The 15,216-nt window shown below is 45.4% G+C and overlaps 2 protein-coding genes across 3 annotated transcripts in view; one reads left to right on the top strand and one right to left on the bottom strand.

Moving 5' to 3' along the window:
* Positions 1-3,705: 3,705 nt before the first annotated feature.
* On the bottom strand, positions 3,706-11,855 carry C3H1orf131 (chromosome 3 C1orf131 homolog). The gene is made up of 7 exons (XM_065631037.1): positions 11,755-11,855; positions 11,264-11,553; positions 8,684-8,740; positions 7,489-7,584; positions 6,682-6,768; positions 5,592-5,644; positions 3,706-4,919 (listed from the first exon to the last, which is right to left on the bottom strand). The coding sequence occupies exons 1-7, from the start codon at positions 11,813-11,815 to the stop codon at positions 4,790-4,792; spliced, it is 774 nt and encodes a 257-aa protein (XP_065487109.1). The 5' UTR covers positions 11,816-11,855; the 3' UTR covers positions 3,706-4,789.
* GNPAT (glyceronephosphate O-acyltransferase) overlaps positions 11,854-15,216 on the top strand; it is a 22,958-nt gene continuing 19,595 nt past the window's right edge. For both annotated transcript variants that reach the window (XM_065631036.1, XM_065631035.1), the window contains exon 1: positions 11,854-12,126. In XM_065631036.1, coding sequence (XP_065487108.1) covers positions 11,878-12,126 — 249 coding nt within the window. In that variant the 5' untranslated portion in view covers positions 11,854-11,877. The remainder of the gene's footprint in view (positions 12,127-15,216) is intronic.

Here is a 15,216-nt window from a genome sequence, read left to right as displayed (position 1 = left end):
GTACCAGCAACCTGGTAGCAGCAGCTTTCTGGTGTTATCTAGTCCATCCTTTGCTCACAAACAGAAAGAGAGTTGTTAGACCTAGTCTCAGGCCTTACCAGCTTTGCAGCATTCTGTTTGAACAGCAAAGTAAAGAATTCAACTTTGAACCAGGCAAGATTATATGCAAACCCCAAGCATCTTGGCTAGATCAACTTTGGAAGGGAGATTACAGTTTCAAGTCCTTCCACAGGTTACGGTAACAAATCAAACACATTGCAAATGTAAAGGGCACTTGTCACTGAAAATTATCAAACAAAAATGGAGAGTCTTTTTATTTTATTTTTTAAAAGTGAGCTGCTTCTAGTTTTTACTGACAACATTTCTGGTGATTCCTCTGCCCAGCACTACTGAACGCTGCACACACAACCGGCTGGAGCAGCAGCCTAAAGCACAAATCCATCACAAATAAAGCGCACTTGGTCTCCTCACACACAGAAGCCCATGTGCAACGCACAGAGGCTGATGTGCAGCGCTCCTGCACCTTTGCACAATATAGGAGATAGATGTGCGTCTCACTGACAGAGGTACTCAGTAACACTTTCCCTTCTGTTAAAAGATCTTTTCTTACATTTGTTATTTCAAACAAATCCAAGAAAAATTAATCACAAAATTATTTTTTATGCTAATTGGAGAATTTATGATGTTTTCTTGTGAAGCAAGATTCCTGGATCACGATTGCATTCCTTCATCATCCACCTCCCTTAAATGTTGTCAGTAAAAACACTAACCTTTCTAGGTAGCATGGTGAGAAGACATTATGTGATGAATATTAAAAATAAATGCATGAGGTAAACCCGCTGTTATTTCTGATTGTTATATGAAGCATGAATAACACTAATTAAAATGTTGGCAACAAAAAAGTGCAAAGGAATACGAAAACAGTGTTCACTTCTGGTTAAATGAAAGACAAGAAGTTGTTTCTGTGTTTTCTTAACCACAACATCTTTTTCTTTATCATCATTTCCCAGAGCTTATATGAATTTGGAGCTGGTGAAATATACATCTCTGCTGTATGTGTCTATCACCAGATCAAGAGGAAAATATAAACTTTTTATAATTTTGTACCTGTAGCAAAAGTTTGTATTTTTTGAATTAGAAACAAACTGCTTTTTGTCTTTTGGTCCAACTAAAACTTTGTGTATTATTACTACTATTATTACTACTATTATTATTACCCTTTTGGAAAACCTGACACATGAGTTTATGCTGGTTTACAGTTTCTAAATAAATTCTTAAAACATTGCCAACAAATTCAGCTTCAGTACCCTATTTGTTCTTACAAATTATTACAAAAAATATGATGTCTTAATGTAGATGAGGCGCTCGTGCAGAACGCACACCTGTTGATACCTGCCTGCACTGTTACCATAGTCAAGAATAATGCGGTAGCTGGAGAAAGTCAAGAGTCCTCCCTCAGAGCGACCATCTGTGCCACAACTACAGGCATGCCCTGGATTCCACGGCATGGAACATCTCTCTCAGCACCACACTGTCAGCTCTGGCTTGTGCTGGTTTATAGAGTACCTGGGGATGTGCTATCTGGCTCCAACCCATCTTAGACACTTGGGGTGATTTCCCAGCCTCCAGAAATTTTTGACACTGGAGCGAGCAGAGACTGAAAATAACTGTGATACCAGTAGGATCCCATTGGAAAGGCTGTTGGGTAAGTGTAGAAGTCCAATTGGGCAGAAAAGACAAAATTTTGTGAGATGGTTTAAAATGACATACTGTCTCAGAGCTGCACAGCTCTATGAAGCAGATGCCTTGAAAGGCACCAAGAAACGCTGCAGAGGTAGCACACACAGCTCCTGTAAAAAGGCATCCTTCGAAGTTCTGTGACCTTCATAAATGCCTGTTAATAAAGCAGAATAAAGCATAGAGACACACGGACAGCAGCACCAGGGTAAGAAACAGAAACCTGACCTAAAAAAACAGTCGGGAGTGAGTAAAGACACAAGTGTGGAGGCACCATCCATCAGGGCTTTTTTTTCCAGCCCCCACAAGAGACAACAACTTGGCATCACCTCCTTCATGGCAAAGGGTTTGACTGAGAGGAAGGATAATCACAATGGCTTTAGCATATGGGGTGACAGGAATAAAGCTTACTGTCACAGGCGAAAGGCATGAGAAAGAGAGCAGATAAGGAAAAATCCTTCCATTCTTCCTTTCTCCCTCATTCCTCTATCAGACTGCAGGCAGAGGGCAAAATAAGATGGTCCCTGCTCTCCTTCACCCACAACCAACCAATCATTGTATTATTCAATCAACATTGGCTTTCATGTACCAGGACATGCTCCAAAAGCAACACAGCCTGCTGCCTGAACATGCATTTACATACTCTGTTAACTAATAACACATTCCAGTTCAGAGAAACACTGGGTACATAAAAGGATCTCAACAGTTGTTTACCAAATATCAGTTGTTACCATTTTTGTTAATGCATCTAGTAAGGAAATTGGACAAAAGATACCATGTTTAGCTGAGAACAGCATCCCATAAGCACGTAGTATGGCCAGCTTAAATCACCTTGGGGATTGATTTTGCAATGCCTACACACCACTGTTAAATGTGTGAGAAAATCCAAAATTCTGTGTAACTTTTACTTCCCCCCACCTCAAAGTTTTCATGTTCCACTATCAGCTTGGCCTTTCAATTTTCAACTTTTCATTTTAAGAACTGAATTTCTTTCACGTCTTTAACAGAACTTACAAAGTTTGAGACCAGGACTGCAAAAATTAGACACTCCATTCTGACAAAGTTTCACTCCTAAATAGCTTTTGGGAGCTGTGGAGGTGGAAAGCGAACCCTTTGAATTACCTAAGCTGATTCAGGACATAAACTCACATGACATGTTTTACTGAAAGCCAGATGGACAAAACTGTCTAGAACTGAGCTCAAGGAATTATTAGGAATTAAAAGGTACAGATTATTCCACAACATCCAAAGCCTATCTGTTGCCTCAACAAGTCAATACTCTGTACTCAATCCTGCTTAAGTAATTACACCTTCACATGCAATTATGATCTGACGTTTCTCTATATATTCAGTAACCAGATCGGATTGTTAATTCTGGTTTGAATCTGCAAACAATACTCAATAAGAAGAAATCCAATTATGCGATGACAAATTGTGATAGCAGTATTTAGCAACCGAGCTCTGTGCACCCCTCCCCGTCCCCTACAGCTCCAGAAACACTCCTTTCAGCTTCTCACCTGCCTCTCGTTCCCTCTTCTCGGGTCCCTCTGTGCTGGCACAGCACTTCTCCAGGACCTGAAAGTATGGTGGAAAGTATGGGGGAAGGAGTGCATGAGAAATCATCCTTTTCTATGGTGTGGCTCTCCCCACCCCAGAATGTGTCATCCTGAGAAGGGGGCAGCCTCCAATGCTGTTTGGGAGCAGACTGTGCTGCTGTTCTCGTGCCAGCTGCCAGGTGACATGGACCCTGTCACTTGCTCAGCGTTAGAGGTGACCTTAGTGACGCTGCCGGGTGGCAGCCAGGAAGCGTGCTTCCCCCGCTGCAGGGGTACACCAAATTTAACCAATATATCCAGAAGAAGTTTCTCCAGGAAGGGCTGTTTGCCTTCTCGTATGCCCCTGCTTCACTCTCAGAGCTGTTCAAACAAGCTCCAGATAACCTTACATATAAACACCACCACACTGAACTTCTTCCTCTGTTGTTTAATAGTTAATCTTATTTTTGTCTCCTCCCCAAATATTCAAGTTTCTTTAGCCTGAGGGAGAATAGAGAGAACATTTTGGAAGGTTACTAACAATTGCTATTTCTAATGTAAAGACACAACCTTAAAAAAACCAAAAAAATTTTAGCTACAGAGAACAAAACTGTTCTTTGAGAAACATCAAATTGCTGAAATCTAAATAGCACTAAAACTTCTGTTTTGACAAAGATTTCCTAAGAAAAGCCTTATGAGGCAGGGGAACACTGATCAAAACCAACATGAGCTAACCGTGAACAACTAGTAGCTCCAGGGTACCTATGCCTCATTAGGCTCAGGTCTCAAGTCTTAAATGTTTTTGGCTTTGGTGTTGGGTATTTCTAAAAAAACCAAAACCAAACAAAACACATACACACACACAAAACAAGCAAACAAAACTAAAACAATGAACCCACCAAACCACCATTTGAAACAGTGCTTAAAATACTTTGAGCTCTCTGCAGAGATAGAACAATTCTTACTTGGAACAAAACTTTAGAAAATCTCATTTTCATTCCAAAGGAGGTAATTTTGAAAGCTTATGATGTTTTGCTGGACAGGTAAACTGTTGTGCAGTTCCACTGTCCTCTAACAATTCATACAGATCCTGGGCATCCATCTGTTTCTGTAAGCATTGAAGAATACCTACTTCAGGTTCAGTGCAAGTAATGTACTGCTTTTTTGATATTCCTTCCAGATGAAAGAACAATATATTTTAATCCATTAATGGATTAAATTAATATTTTACTCACAGCCAATAAGCTGATTCCAGAAAGTGAAATGCTTTTTTAGTACATATTGACTAATAAAAATAGCCTATGTAACCTCCGTAATAAAAAGTCTTAGTTTTATTTATAAAATGGCAAATTCTCATATTCTCCCCAAGGGAGAACGGAAGATAAGAAATCCTGCAACAAAGAATAAGGTAAAAGAATTAGGACATGGTGGGAGGGTGAGAGGCTCTGTAAGCCTGTTTTGGTGGCAATGTGAAGTCTATCTTACGCATATTGTCCATTTCACTGTGTATCGAAAGTTCATTTGATAACTTTAGATGATTTAATTTTCTTTATGTCATGGCTTTGCAGAATCAAGGTCCCATCTCTGAATTTTCCAACTTGTCCTGCAGGCCAAATGCTAGGCACCAATTTCTTCCTTTTGGCCTTCCTGAAATAGGAAGGGGAAAAAAAAAGAAAAAATAATTCAGAGAAACACCATAAACTCACGAAAATACTCAATACAGTGAAAAACGTCACCTATTTATGCAATCAGTATTTGGTATTACAGAATATCAAATCATAGCGAGTAATGATCCCAGAACATTTGTTACCTGCAGAGTCATTCAAAATTGGCAGCACATTACAGAATGAATTAATTTAAAACAAAACAAAACCCAAAACCTTTCAGATAGAGAATGAAGATAAAGAATACATTTCAGTGAACCTGCTACACTATAATTAAGAATGCCACTTCACCCTTCAAGCGTCTGTATACCGTAGCTTGTGTTTTGCAAAAAAGGTATCTCAAGGCTCTGAGTGACATATCCCAGGTCCACACACGGGGATTTCTATCTATCTCACCTCCGGCTGCAGTCTTAGACATGTCGAGGCAGAACTGACCCATTTTCAGTTAAGTTGTGCAACTAAAGTCTCTGAAACTGCTAAACACAGCACAAGGTCACGCTTTTGTGATCAACAGTTCTTCTGCAGTTGAAGAAGTTCCTTCCACTGTGACCTGCAATGGTTTCTGGTATAGGACTGTACACACTTATGTTGGGGCAATATGCTGGGTACACTATACAAAAGCAAGTTAACTTTAACCATGTTGAAAACAACCCACCTCTCCTTCTGGTCTGTCTTCTTCTTCTTCTTAAGAGAATCACCTTTGTGTTCCTGTTTTTAAAGATAAGCATTTAAATAGAAAAGGAACAGAGCATCTTGGCTAAACCATCTGCACAGCAAACACAGGGCAGCCTTTGCTCCACGGAGGAACAGGCATGCAACGCAGGCTGGGAGAACTTCTGATGAGCCACGAGATGCAACGTGTTAGGGAGGCACTGCAGAGCCTGGTGCCCAGACCCCTTCCTGTCACCTCATGGCATGTACAGCCCTCTCGTCACCAACACGCTGCCCCTGCCACGCCAGGAGGCACAAATCCAGCCGCACGAGGAGAGAGGCTTGTCTGTTGGGTGCGTGACAGATGCTCGGGTCAACAGATGGACTTAGGACCAGGCAGGTGTGCCTGGTCTGCTGACTGAGTGTACCTGTCGAATGACAGGGTTCACCCGTGTCTGGTCATGCACTGGATGTGCTCTGAGCCACCTGACAGAGGAGTAGAAGCAGGTCTCCTGGGACAGAGGGTGGCAAGGAACAGGCTGACAGCATGGTTACCCGCCCTGCAACCTGCTCCCACCTACATGAGATGGTTCCACAGGGAAGCACGGAATGGGCTTGGAGCCAGGTGGGCCATGCTAGAGGATGCATGCAACAGAAACCTCACCCTGGCTTTAAGCAATGAGCAAGTCCTAGATGGAATTGTGCTGATATAAAACCAGCAGAAGATCCAGCCCTCTGCGGTCAGACAACATGCAACAAACTTTAATTGAATGCTACTTTTTTTTCCCTTAAGAGGCAAGGGAAAAAACAAACAAACCAACCAACCCACCCTACTGATTTTGTGTCATCAGTCTATCAGCCTCAAAGCATGAGGCAGTGAAACCCACCACCACACAAACCTAACTCTGTGCACTTCATACTGCACACAACCAGCTTTTACCGAGGACATTAGTCCTGCTGGAGCCAGGAACCTGCTCCATGGGGAGCAGCAGGTGTCAAGCTCGGGCATTCCTCCTGTGCCCGAGGCATCATCTGTCAGGCTCTCGGGCTAGCTCTCACATGCTGCCTTTTTATATGGAAAATGTCACACAAACCTTTCCCTTATCTTCATCCTTTGCTTTTTTTTTCTCTTTCATTTTCTCTTGGTAAGTCTTGTAGTTCACGTGTTCCTTCTTGGGGGGCTGCAATAGATATTGGGAGGGATGCCACTGATGAAATTTTCAAATAGGTTCAAAAAAACATTCACAGACTTGCATGGAAAATATTTTTCAGGTGGTGGTGGGGAAACATTAGGAATGTTTAATTTCTTTCAAGTGAGAGGAAGAGACTTAAGGGACGTAAGGTAGACACACAGAAACCACATCTTTCTTCGTGGAGACAGCAGAGAGGGATGTTTATGCTCTATTTCAGTCCTACAAGGTTTCCACATACACAATGATCTAGAAAGAAAACCCATACCCCTTCCCACCTCCCAAAAAAAACCTAGATTTTTTTTTTTCTTTTACACTACTGATGATAAATAAAAGTAAAAAGTTTTCTCCATCTTTAACTCACTGGGAGACTTAAGCTTTAATAAGCAAGACCCCCTCTCCAACAATTTAGTTTTGAATGGCATGATTAAAAATTAGTAAATGTTGTTTTCTACCCCAAGCAGTCATATTTCATCTAAACAACATCTCTGATAACAGAAATATACTAATTTTCCAAACATCTACAGAAAAGGAGAGAAGATAGAACAGACAACGTAAAAGTAAGGATAAAGTGGGAGAAGGATCAGGGTGGGGGATCTTGTATTTTAAGAGAGTAGAGCAATCCGCCCCCCGCCATCGCAGTGTTTTTTACCACTTTCCTGCACTATAAAAATCAGAGTGACCACTCAGCATAAACCAAGTGACAATTACCTTGGCTCCCAGCATGATAGCACGCTCCTGTTCCCATATGCGTTGCTCCTGCTTTTTGTAGCCAGTGATTCCAAACTTGTGCACTTCCAAACGAGCCTAAAACATTACAGAAAATTGCAAGCATTTCATAATTTGTCCAACCTGTTGCAAAATAACACTTGACAGACCACAACATAGGGGTCATACTCCCAAAGAAACTCTGGGTAATACCCAAAATCGGTGTGCTATAAAATAAAACTGAGTTTGGAGCTATACTGCAGAACAGTTAACCACTATCTGTCTAATCTCTGGATGGTGAGGACCAACATGGGGGCAATTTTTTATTCTTATTTCATATAAAACAACACATGGAATGGATCTCCTCTATATAAAAATGAATCATGTTGTCCTGCACAAAGAAGAACAATGAAATGTGCTACCGGCAATGCCCAACTTTTACAGAGCATCCCCATTCCTTGGCTGCAGAGCACTTAACCAGGGAGAAACACAGATGGGCAGATGGTGAAACGGCTTGACTACCTATATATGTATAGTTGACTCTATACAAGAATACCCTGGCAAAGCCAGTGGTGAATTTATAGTTTTTTTAAAGGCAGTGGTTAAATCCTCACTGTTTTCAGCAGTACGGAGCTCCATGCAGCAACTCCAGTGAGAGATTTCACTGGATTGCAGCACATTCCTGAGAAGAGATCAGGCATATGAAAAAACTTGCACAGCTCCATAAATGAATCAGTATCTAAGAAGGCCAGTGCTACTTATGCTTATAAAAGAACAGATGAGAAAAAAAAGACAAATGGAAAAAACTAATCTGCTGTTTCAAAACCGGATGGCAGTATGCTTTTTTTCCTCTCCCACATGAGATCACAAATCAAGATTAATACTATGTGTCTGAAAGAGCTACGCTATGCACTACAGGTGCTCACAGCTGATATACAGTGATGCTCCTCAAATTCTCATTAAAAGATCACAAAAAGAAAGGTCACAGAGTGTAGCACATTTCCCTTCACACAGAGCAGTTGGCAACAGCCAGTATTCTCATCCTTTGGCCAAAAATACCTATTAGGAAATGCTCACCTACAAGAGATAACCTTTTCTAGAAGTATTTCTCATCACTCCCACTGTAGCTTTCCCAAGCATATACATACGCACACCTGTGCACTAAAATATTGAGATTCAACAGGCCCCGCTGACTTACTTTTTCAAAGTTAAATTCTTGTTTGTTTGCACTTTTCTCTTCATCCACTATTTTGGTCTATAAACAAAATAAACCATTTTGAATTAATATAACAAGTAACACCAGTTTAAATGCTGATTCTGATAGTTTTTTGGAAAGCAAGAAAATGCAAAATGGATTGTAGGAAAAAGTATACAGCTTTACAGCAGTATCTTCTAGCTTTATTACCTGGATTCATTAAAAGACATGGTCTCAATGGCATTTTTAATATGTAGATATGACAGAGTCTTACTGGAACAACCTTGCACAATTTATAGGGTACCATTATAGCACGGAGCCTTTAGCTTTGGCACTTTCTTGCCTGGATCATCTGCTACATCTTGAAAAAAGTTTCGCAACTCATAAAAATATTAATAGCTGTGATTAATTTTTATACCTTCAAGTATAATTACATTTTATAAGAGAAAAATTGCCACATGTAAGCTATGCATCATCCATATTTCCACTTCCAAGTCAGCACCAAACTGCTAATGCAGGATAGGACATGAACTTTAAGTCTTTTTGTTTGAGACAGAGAGCACAGTGCTAATAATGCGCATACTGATACCTGGTGGCAACACACAGAACAAGCTTAATTCATATCTGCATGGACACGTATTAGCGCACATATCCAGCTTAACAATGCAAGCTCCAAAGGAAGCACTGTCAGCAAATGGCAGGCCTCACTTAAATGCTCTTAAAGCTGTTTAAAGAAACTGCTTGTTCAAAATGCAATCAGTGAAAAGTACATATTTTCTAGTCTGCAATTTATAGAGATCTTCCATCAGCAGTTCTCAATTTGGAGGGCAACTCTCCAGGGGGCACAGACTGTATCCTAGGAAGAAAAACAAGCATAAAATCCCCAGGGAGACCTCCATGTCTGCTTGCTATGGCAATGTCCCACATGGGACGCTTCAGAGCAGCAACAAAACTCCCAGGGTTGTTTTAGTTTGTGTCCATTTCCCAAACTGGGGGAGTGGGTGCTGAAGCACCTCTCTGAGCGGATGCTCTGCCCGTTCCCAAGCACATCGAAGCAGGCAGGGAAGCTGCGGTCTGCTCAACAGTAGCATCTGCTTGTCTTTCCCTGTTTGCTCTCCAGGGCACGATCCCCTCTGAGGAAGCAGGAGTTACACATAGGCACTAAAGCTGAACCTGAATGCTTTTAATGCATTTTCTTTTCACTCTCCAGGATGTTAAGTCACAGGTTCAGGTCCCAGGGTTACATGAGGGCTCCCCTCTGCATCCACCAGAGCCAAAATCAAACTTGTCTCGACTCTGCAAAAGCTTCTAAAAAACATTGTCCATTTCAACCACAAATAAATTCGGTTATTGTCAGAGCATTTTACTAACAAGTCTTTTCGGGCAGAAAAATTTAAGTTGTAAAAAGCATACGAAAATAAACATCTAAGGTGATTTTTCAGAGGAAAACGTGCCAGAAAAAGCACTACTTGGTCAGTTTCTTGAAATTCTCAATTCCAAGCACTCAAACCCCAGATACCAGTACGTGTCCCTGAATTCAAGACAGACATGTGTTGGCCCATCGGAACTTATTTTAGAATTGGACTTCTGATGTTATGGCCATAAATATGACCCAAAGAAAACAACCAGAGAAGCTATAAAATCTATAGACCAGTCAACCAGCAAGGGATCTTTTGCTCAGCAGGGAAGGCAGCTCAGCTTCCAGCCAAGCCTGCCCAGGCCTCTGTGTTGAAGCAACTCAGCTACAGTTTTTGGTAGCAGGAGGGAATTTAGCACCAACAGACCAAACCATTGGACTGAAACCTAATGCCTTCCCCCATTGACCACCCAACACTGACTCTCCAAGATGCATGTTGCTTGTGAACAGCCAAGTGTTGCCATGATGCCAGAGAAGCTTTGGCACCTCACATCCACACCTACTGCCATGAATAGAGCAGCACACTGAAGGCTCAAACAAAATAGCCAAGAGGCTTTGCTTCCTGATTCATTCACTTCTTGCTGTCTTGGCAGTCCTATCTGCAGATCAGTTTATTTTGTTGGGATACATCTATTTCACATATATGATACTTATCCAGAGATCTTCTGAAATTTAAAAAAAAAAAAGTCTTCAAGGCTTGCCCCTGGCAGCAGCCCTGCCGGGACTCAGCAGGACTAGACACCATCAAGCTGAGCGCACAAGATCACTGAAGAATCCTGAATTTACGGGCAGCTGTATTAGCAAGAGGGAAGAACCTGGCCATGGGAGGGGGGGAATTACAGGAGGTATCTCACAGTTTATGGTGGCAGACTAGGGACCCAGAAAGAAAACCCCAACAACGCACAGGGGTTTGTTTGGTTTTAACTGTCACCAGAAAGGGGCATCCCAGTCCAGTACCTGCTCAACGTCAAGTCTCTGGCGCGGCTTTAAAATATGCCTGTGCTTTCAAGAGCCAGTAAGATGTTCATCGTTATTGATGCCGCGCCGAGGGAGCGCACTCCACTCCGCCAGCAGCACCCACGCCCGCGGGAGAGGGCGAGACTGGGGCAGAGGGACCCCCGCGGCCCTCCCACCGACCCACCCATCCAGCCACCGCCCCGCCCTACCTGGGCGCCGCCGGGGGGTGCTGCCGAGAGGCTGGGCCGCCCCTTGCTCTTCCTCCCGCGGAACACCACGACCTCCACGGCCGGCGGCGCGGCGGGGGGCGGCGGGAGGGCAGCGGCGGCGCCCAGCTCGGCCCGCAGCCCCCCGAAGAAGTCGCGGGCTCCGCGCCGCCCGCCCGCCGCCCCGCCGGCACTGCCCTCCGCCGGCTGCGCTGCCCGGCTCTCCTGCTGCTCCGCCGCCCCCGTGCTCGCCTCGCTGTCCTTCGCGGCGCGCCGAGCGCTGCGCTCCTCACCTGCGCGCCGGAACACACGTCCCGGGTCAGCTCTGCGCGGCCGCCATCGCTCCGCTTCAAAGTGAACACGCCCGCTCCCCTCCCTTTCCCGACCGGCCCCCCCCCCTTCCCCGGGGAAGCCCGCGGTGCCGCCGGGCTCGGCGCGGCGCCCGGCCTCACTCCGCCCCGCCGGCAGCCCGTGGCGCGGCCCCGCTCACCCACCCAGGTCGTAGAGGGCGCCGAGCACCGCCTCCAGCCGGCGGCACGGCTCCCGCGACCCCATGGCTGCCGCGGGCCGGCGGGCGGAAGGACGTTTGACCCCGAGCGGCTCCCGTCGCTCCCAAGATGGCGCCGCCCATCGCGCGGTCCCCCCGCCCTCCGCCGCGCCCGCCACAGCGCGCCGGGCAGACGGGCCGGGGCCGCGTGGGGCCATGGGCGCCGCGGGAGGCGGCTGCGGGCGTGCGGTCACCGCGGCGGGGTAGGGCGGGCGAGCGCGGCGCGGGGCGGCGCGGCGGAGCTCGGAGGACCATGGCAGCAGCGGCGGCGGCGGCAGCGGCGCCCGGGCGGGCGCGGCGAGGGGCGCCCATGTACTCGGTAGGCAGCGGCGGCGGTGGGGAGCGGAGCGCGGGGAAAGGGGCTTTGCCCGCCTCGCTGCCCTTCGCTCAGAAGCGGAGTGACGGCGCTTGGCGCAACCCCCTTTCTCCCCGGTTTGGGGGCCGCGCGCCGGAGCAGTTTCCGAGGCTTCAGTTGGGCGCGGGGCGTCGCGCACAAGCGCCCCGGCCCTGCGCCCGGTCTGCGGGGCTCGGGAGGGGACGCGGCCTCTCCCGGGTCCCAGCGGGGGCGATCGCGGCGAAGCGGGAACGGGGCGACTCCCCTCACAAGTTCACCTTCCCCAGCCGCTGCGGGCCCCTCGCCCGCTTCTCCTAGCCGGCTGCTTCCCCGGTACCCGCCGCGCCAGTCACGGCAATCAGAGCTCCCGGGTGACGCTTCTCCCCTCACACCTTCGGAAGGAGGGAAGCGGCCGGTGCTCCTCTTCAGAGAGGTTTTTTGTCCGACAGCCCGGCAGCCGGGCCTGGCGGAGAGGCTAGCTGGGGCGGCAGGTGCCTGAGTGTGGGGCGCTTCGCCGGGCGGCCCCGGGCTGTCGTGCGGCACAAAAACCTGCCAGCGACAATGAATTCAGCGCTAGAAAATTGTCGTCGAGGTGGAGTGACCGAAAAGGGTTTCCCCGTGTGATGTGTTGGAAATGACTTCACTGACCTTGTTCTTTTCCTGTAGCTTCTAGGCCAGCCTCTGACAAGGAGATTTGGGTGTGGGGTGCTAAACCCCCCTCTCTACTTACATTTGGAGGAGGGGACTGGGGAGAGAGGGAAACAGCTCCTGGTATCCGCAGAGATTCCCAAACTTCTCTTCTGTGTCCCGTTGGCTGTGCACTGGTATCCCAAGCGTATCATGAGCACCCTCGTTTTATTGCTTTCAGATATTGTCTGGAAGCAGAGGAGTTCCAGGCTCCCACTGTTTTGCTTTTGTACTTCACCAGTGTCAGAGTAACATCGCATATTTTCTCATGTCAAGGTTACCAACAGCGTGTTTTCTAAAAGTGCTTTCTACCAGTCAGCAGTTGAAGGTGGAACAACAGCTTGGCTGTAATGTGTAAAATCAGCGTTATTCTTTTCTAGTGCTTGGTAAAGTGTGTGTTTTGGCTCCCTCCATGCTACTCCAGAACAGGGCGTGAAAATAACTATTGCCATGGAGAGAAATCAGTTGCACATCAAATCTAGCGAAGTCAGGTGAGGAGCAGTGGCAGAGAGGTGACTTTTCAGTTAGCCGTGGCCTTTGCAAGACTCTGCTCCCCAGAGCTGTGCTGGCGAGTGGCTGTAGCAGCATGGTGACTGCTCGTGGGGCCGATGACACCTGAGCTGGGTGCTGGGTTTCTTTGGATTTTGTGTAGTTGCACATTGCAGGATTTAAACTTTGGTCATTGACATAAACGTTGCTTAGATTTTCTGAGCAATGACTTGTCACATACTGATCTAAGTAGGTGTATGGCGTATACTTAGAGCCAACTAATATATTCTGATGCTATTCTGAGGTATCTTTATGGCTATTGCAGAGCATAAGGGATTTTTTTTCTGTTTTATTTTTAATCAAGGGCATTGATATAAGGTGTCAATGGCAACAGATGGCTAATGCAAACTATTTCCAGTCTTCTTAAAAGTTCTTAGCTTACTTGGCTCTTGCAAAACACCAACTAGTTGAAAGCTGTGGAAGAAAGACTGAAAACTGTAATGCTAAATCATACAGGAGAAAAAAAAACATAAAAGTTTTGCATTAATACGGGTCTGGGTTTAATACCTTGTATGGGGTTGTTTTAAAAGTCCCTGGAGAATTTATTCTGCAGTTACTGTGGGACAATTCTCTAAACTGCAGTAGTGGAAGGAAAAGTTAGATGAGCTACCAAATACTACTGTAGTAGAAGGATGGTATCCAAATTTGACTATATTGTGTGGGGAAAAGAATATGAGAGGGTCAAAACATTACGGCAGGATTTGTGTTCTCTGATAAAATGAAATTGGCTCTTGATACAGTTGAGGCTTTGAAGGATATTTTGTGGTTCTTAAGTGGAGATATTCTTGATTTGAATTTTTTTTGTTTGTTTCTTTTGCCAAATTATCTTGCCTTGATGAATGGACGGGAACTAAATGTTTGCTCTCTACTTCCTTTAAATGTCAGCTGCTTTGATAGCATTGCTGATGTGGCCGTGGTCAGCTGGCAGTGAAACCTGACTCGCTCTCCCAAGGTTGAAAACCCAGCTGCCACTGCTGGGCATTTTGCTTATCTGTTGCTGGTGCTCTCCTGCCTGTTTGCTGGCCTGGCTTGCCTTTCAGTGCTGTCACTGTAAAAGCCCATGAAACAGTGTGGTTTATCCTTCATTATCAGACTGGTTCTGCACAGGTTGTATTTAGGGAGAGGCAGCAGAATGAATGACAGAGATGCCTGTGCTACCCTTCAAGTGGTGCTATAGAGGAAAACATAACCATTTCTATTTTTAGCATCTTCTTCTAATAAATATGCTTGATCATAATAAATACTTTTATATCCGTGTTTTGCAGAGACTTGTTCCAGTTGCCTTGCTTGTCTGGTGGCTATGTCTGCTGTTTTGAAGTTTAGAGAAATACAGTTTCAGTTTTGGAAGAGCTGAGGGGTCATTCATACTAGCCGTGGTATTATAGGAGATGATAGGAGACATCTTTCTCCAGCACAAGGGATGCCCACTGACTCAAGAGAAAGAGTTTTGTCACTGACATTTCTGCAGCAGGACAGATGCAGAATTAGTTCTCGATGTGCTGTTTGTTTTCCTGCTTAGCAGTGGTGTTGGTTACTCAGAAGCTGTGCCCTCTTTTTACCTATGTGTGCACCAAATTGCATTTTGATCTTAACATGGCTGATAATGTTTTTATTTGTTTGTTTGTTCCTGCCTGGCTGTGTTTATGTGCTTTCTGTCCAAGTTTGGTGAAAGTCAGCACAAATCACCAAGGTTCCAGATGCAACTTAAAGTAGCAGGGATTATTTTTTTGCATTGATGATTGTGTCTTTTCATGTCAGTCATGGCATTGTCTTCATGCAGCTGTGAAAGTTGGAATCAAAGGTGTTTTACTTAATACCTATTAATCATGGAGATGCTGG

The sequence above is a fragment of the Caloenas nicobarica genome, chromosome 3 (assembly GCF_036013445.1).
Source record: "Caloenas nicobarica isolate bCalNic1 chromosome 3, bCalNic1.hap1, whole genome shotgun sequence".
Classification (NCBI taxonomy): Eukaryota; Metazoa; Chordata; class Aves; order Columbiformes; family Columbidae; genus Caloenas; species Caloenas nicobarica.
Note: the sequence above shows the minus strand (reverse complement) of the source record. Positions and strands in the feature narration are given on the sequence as shown.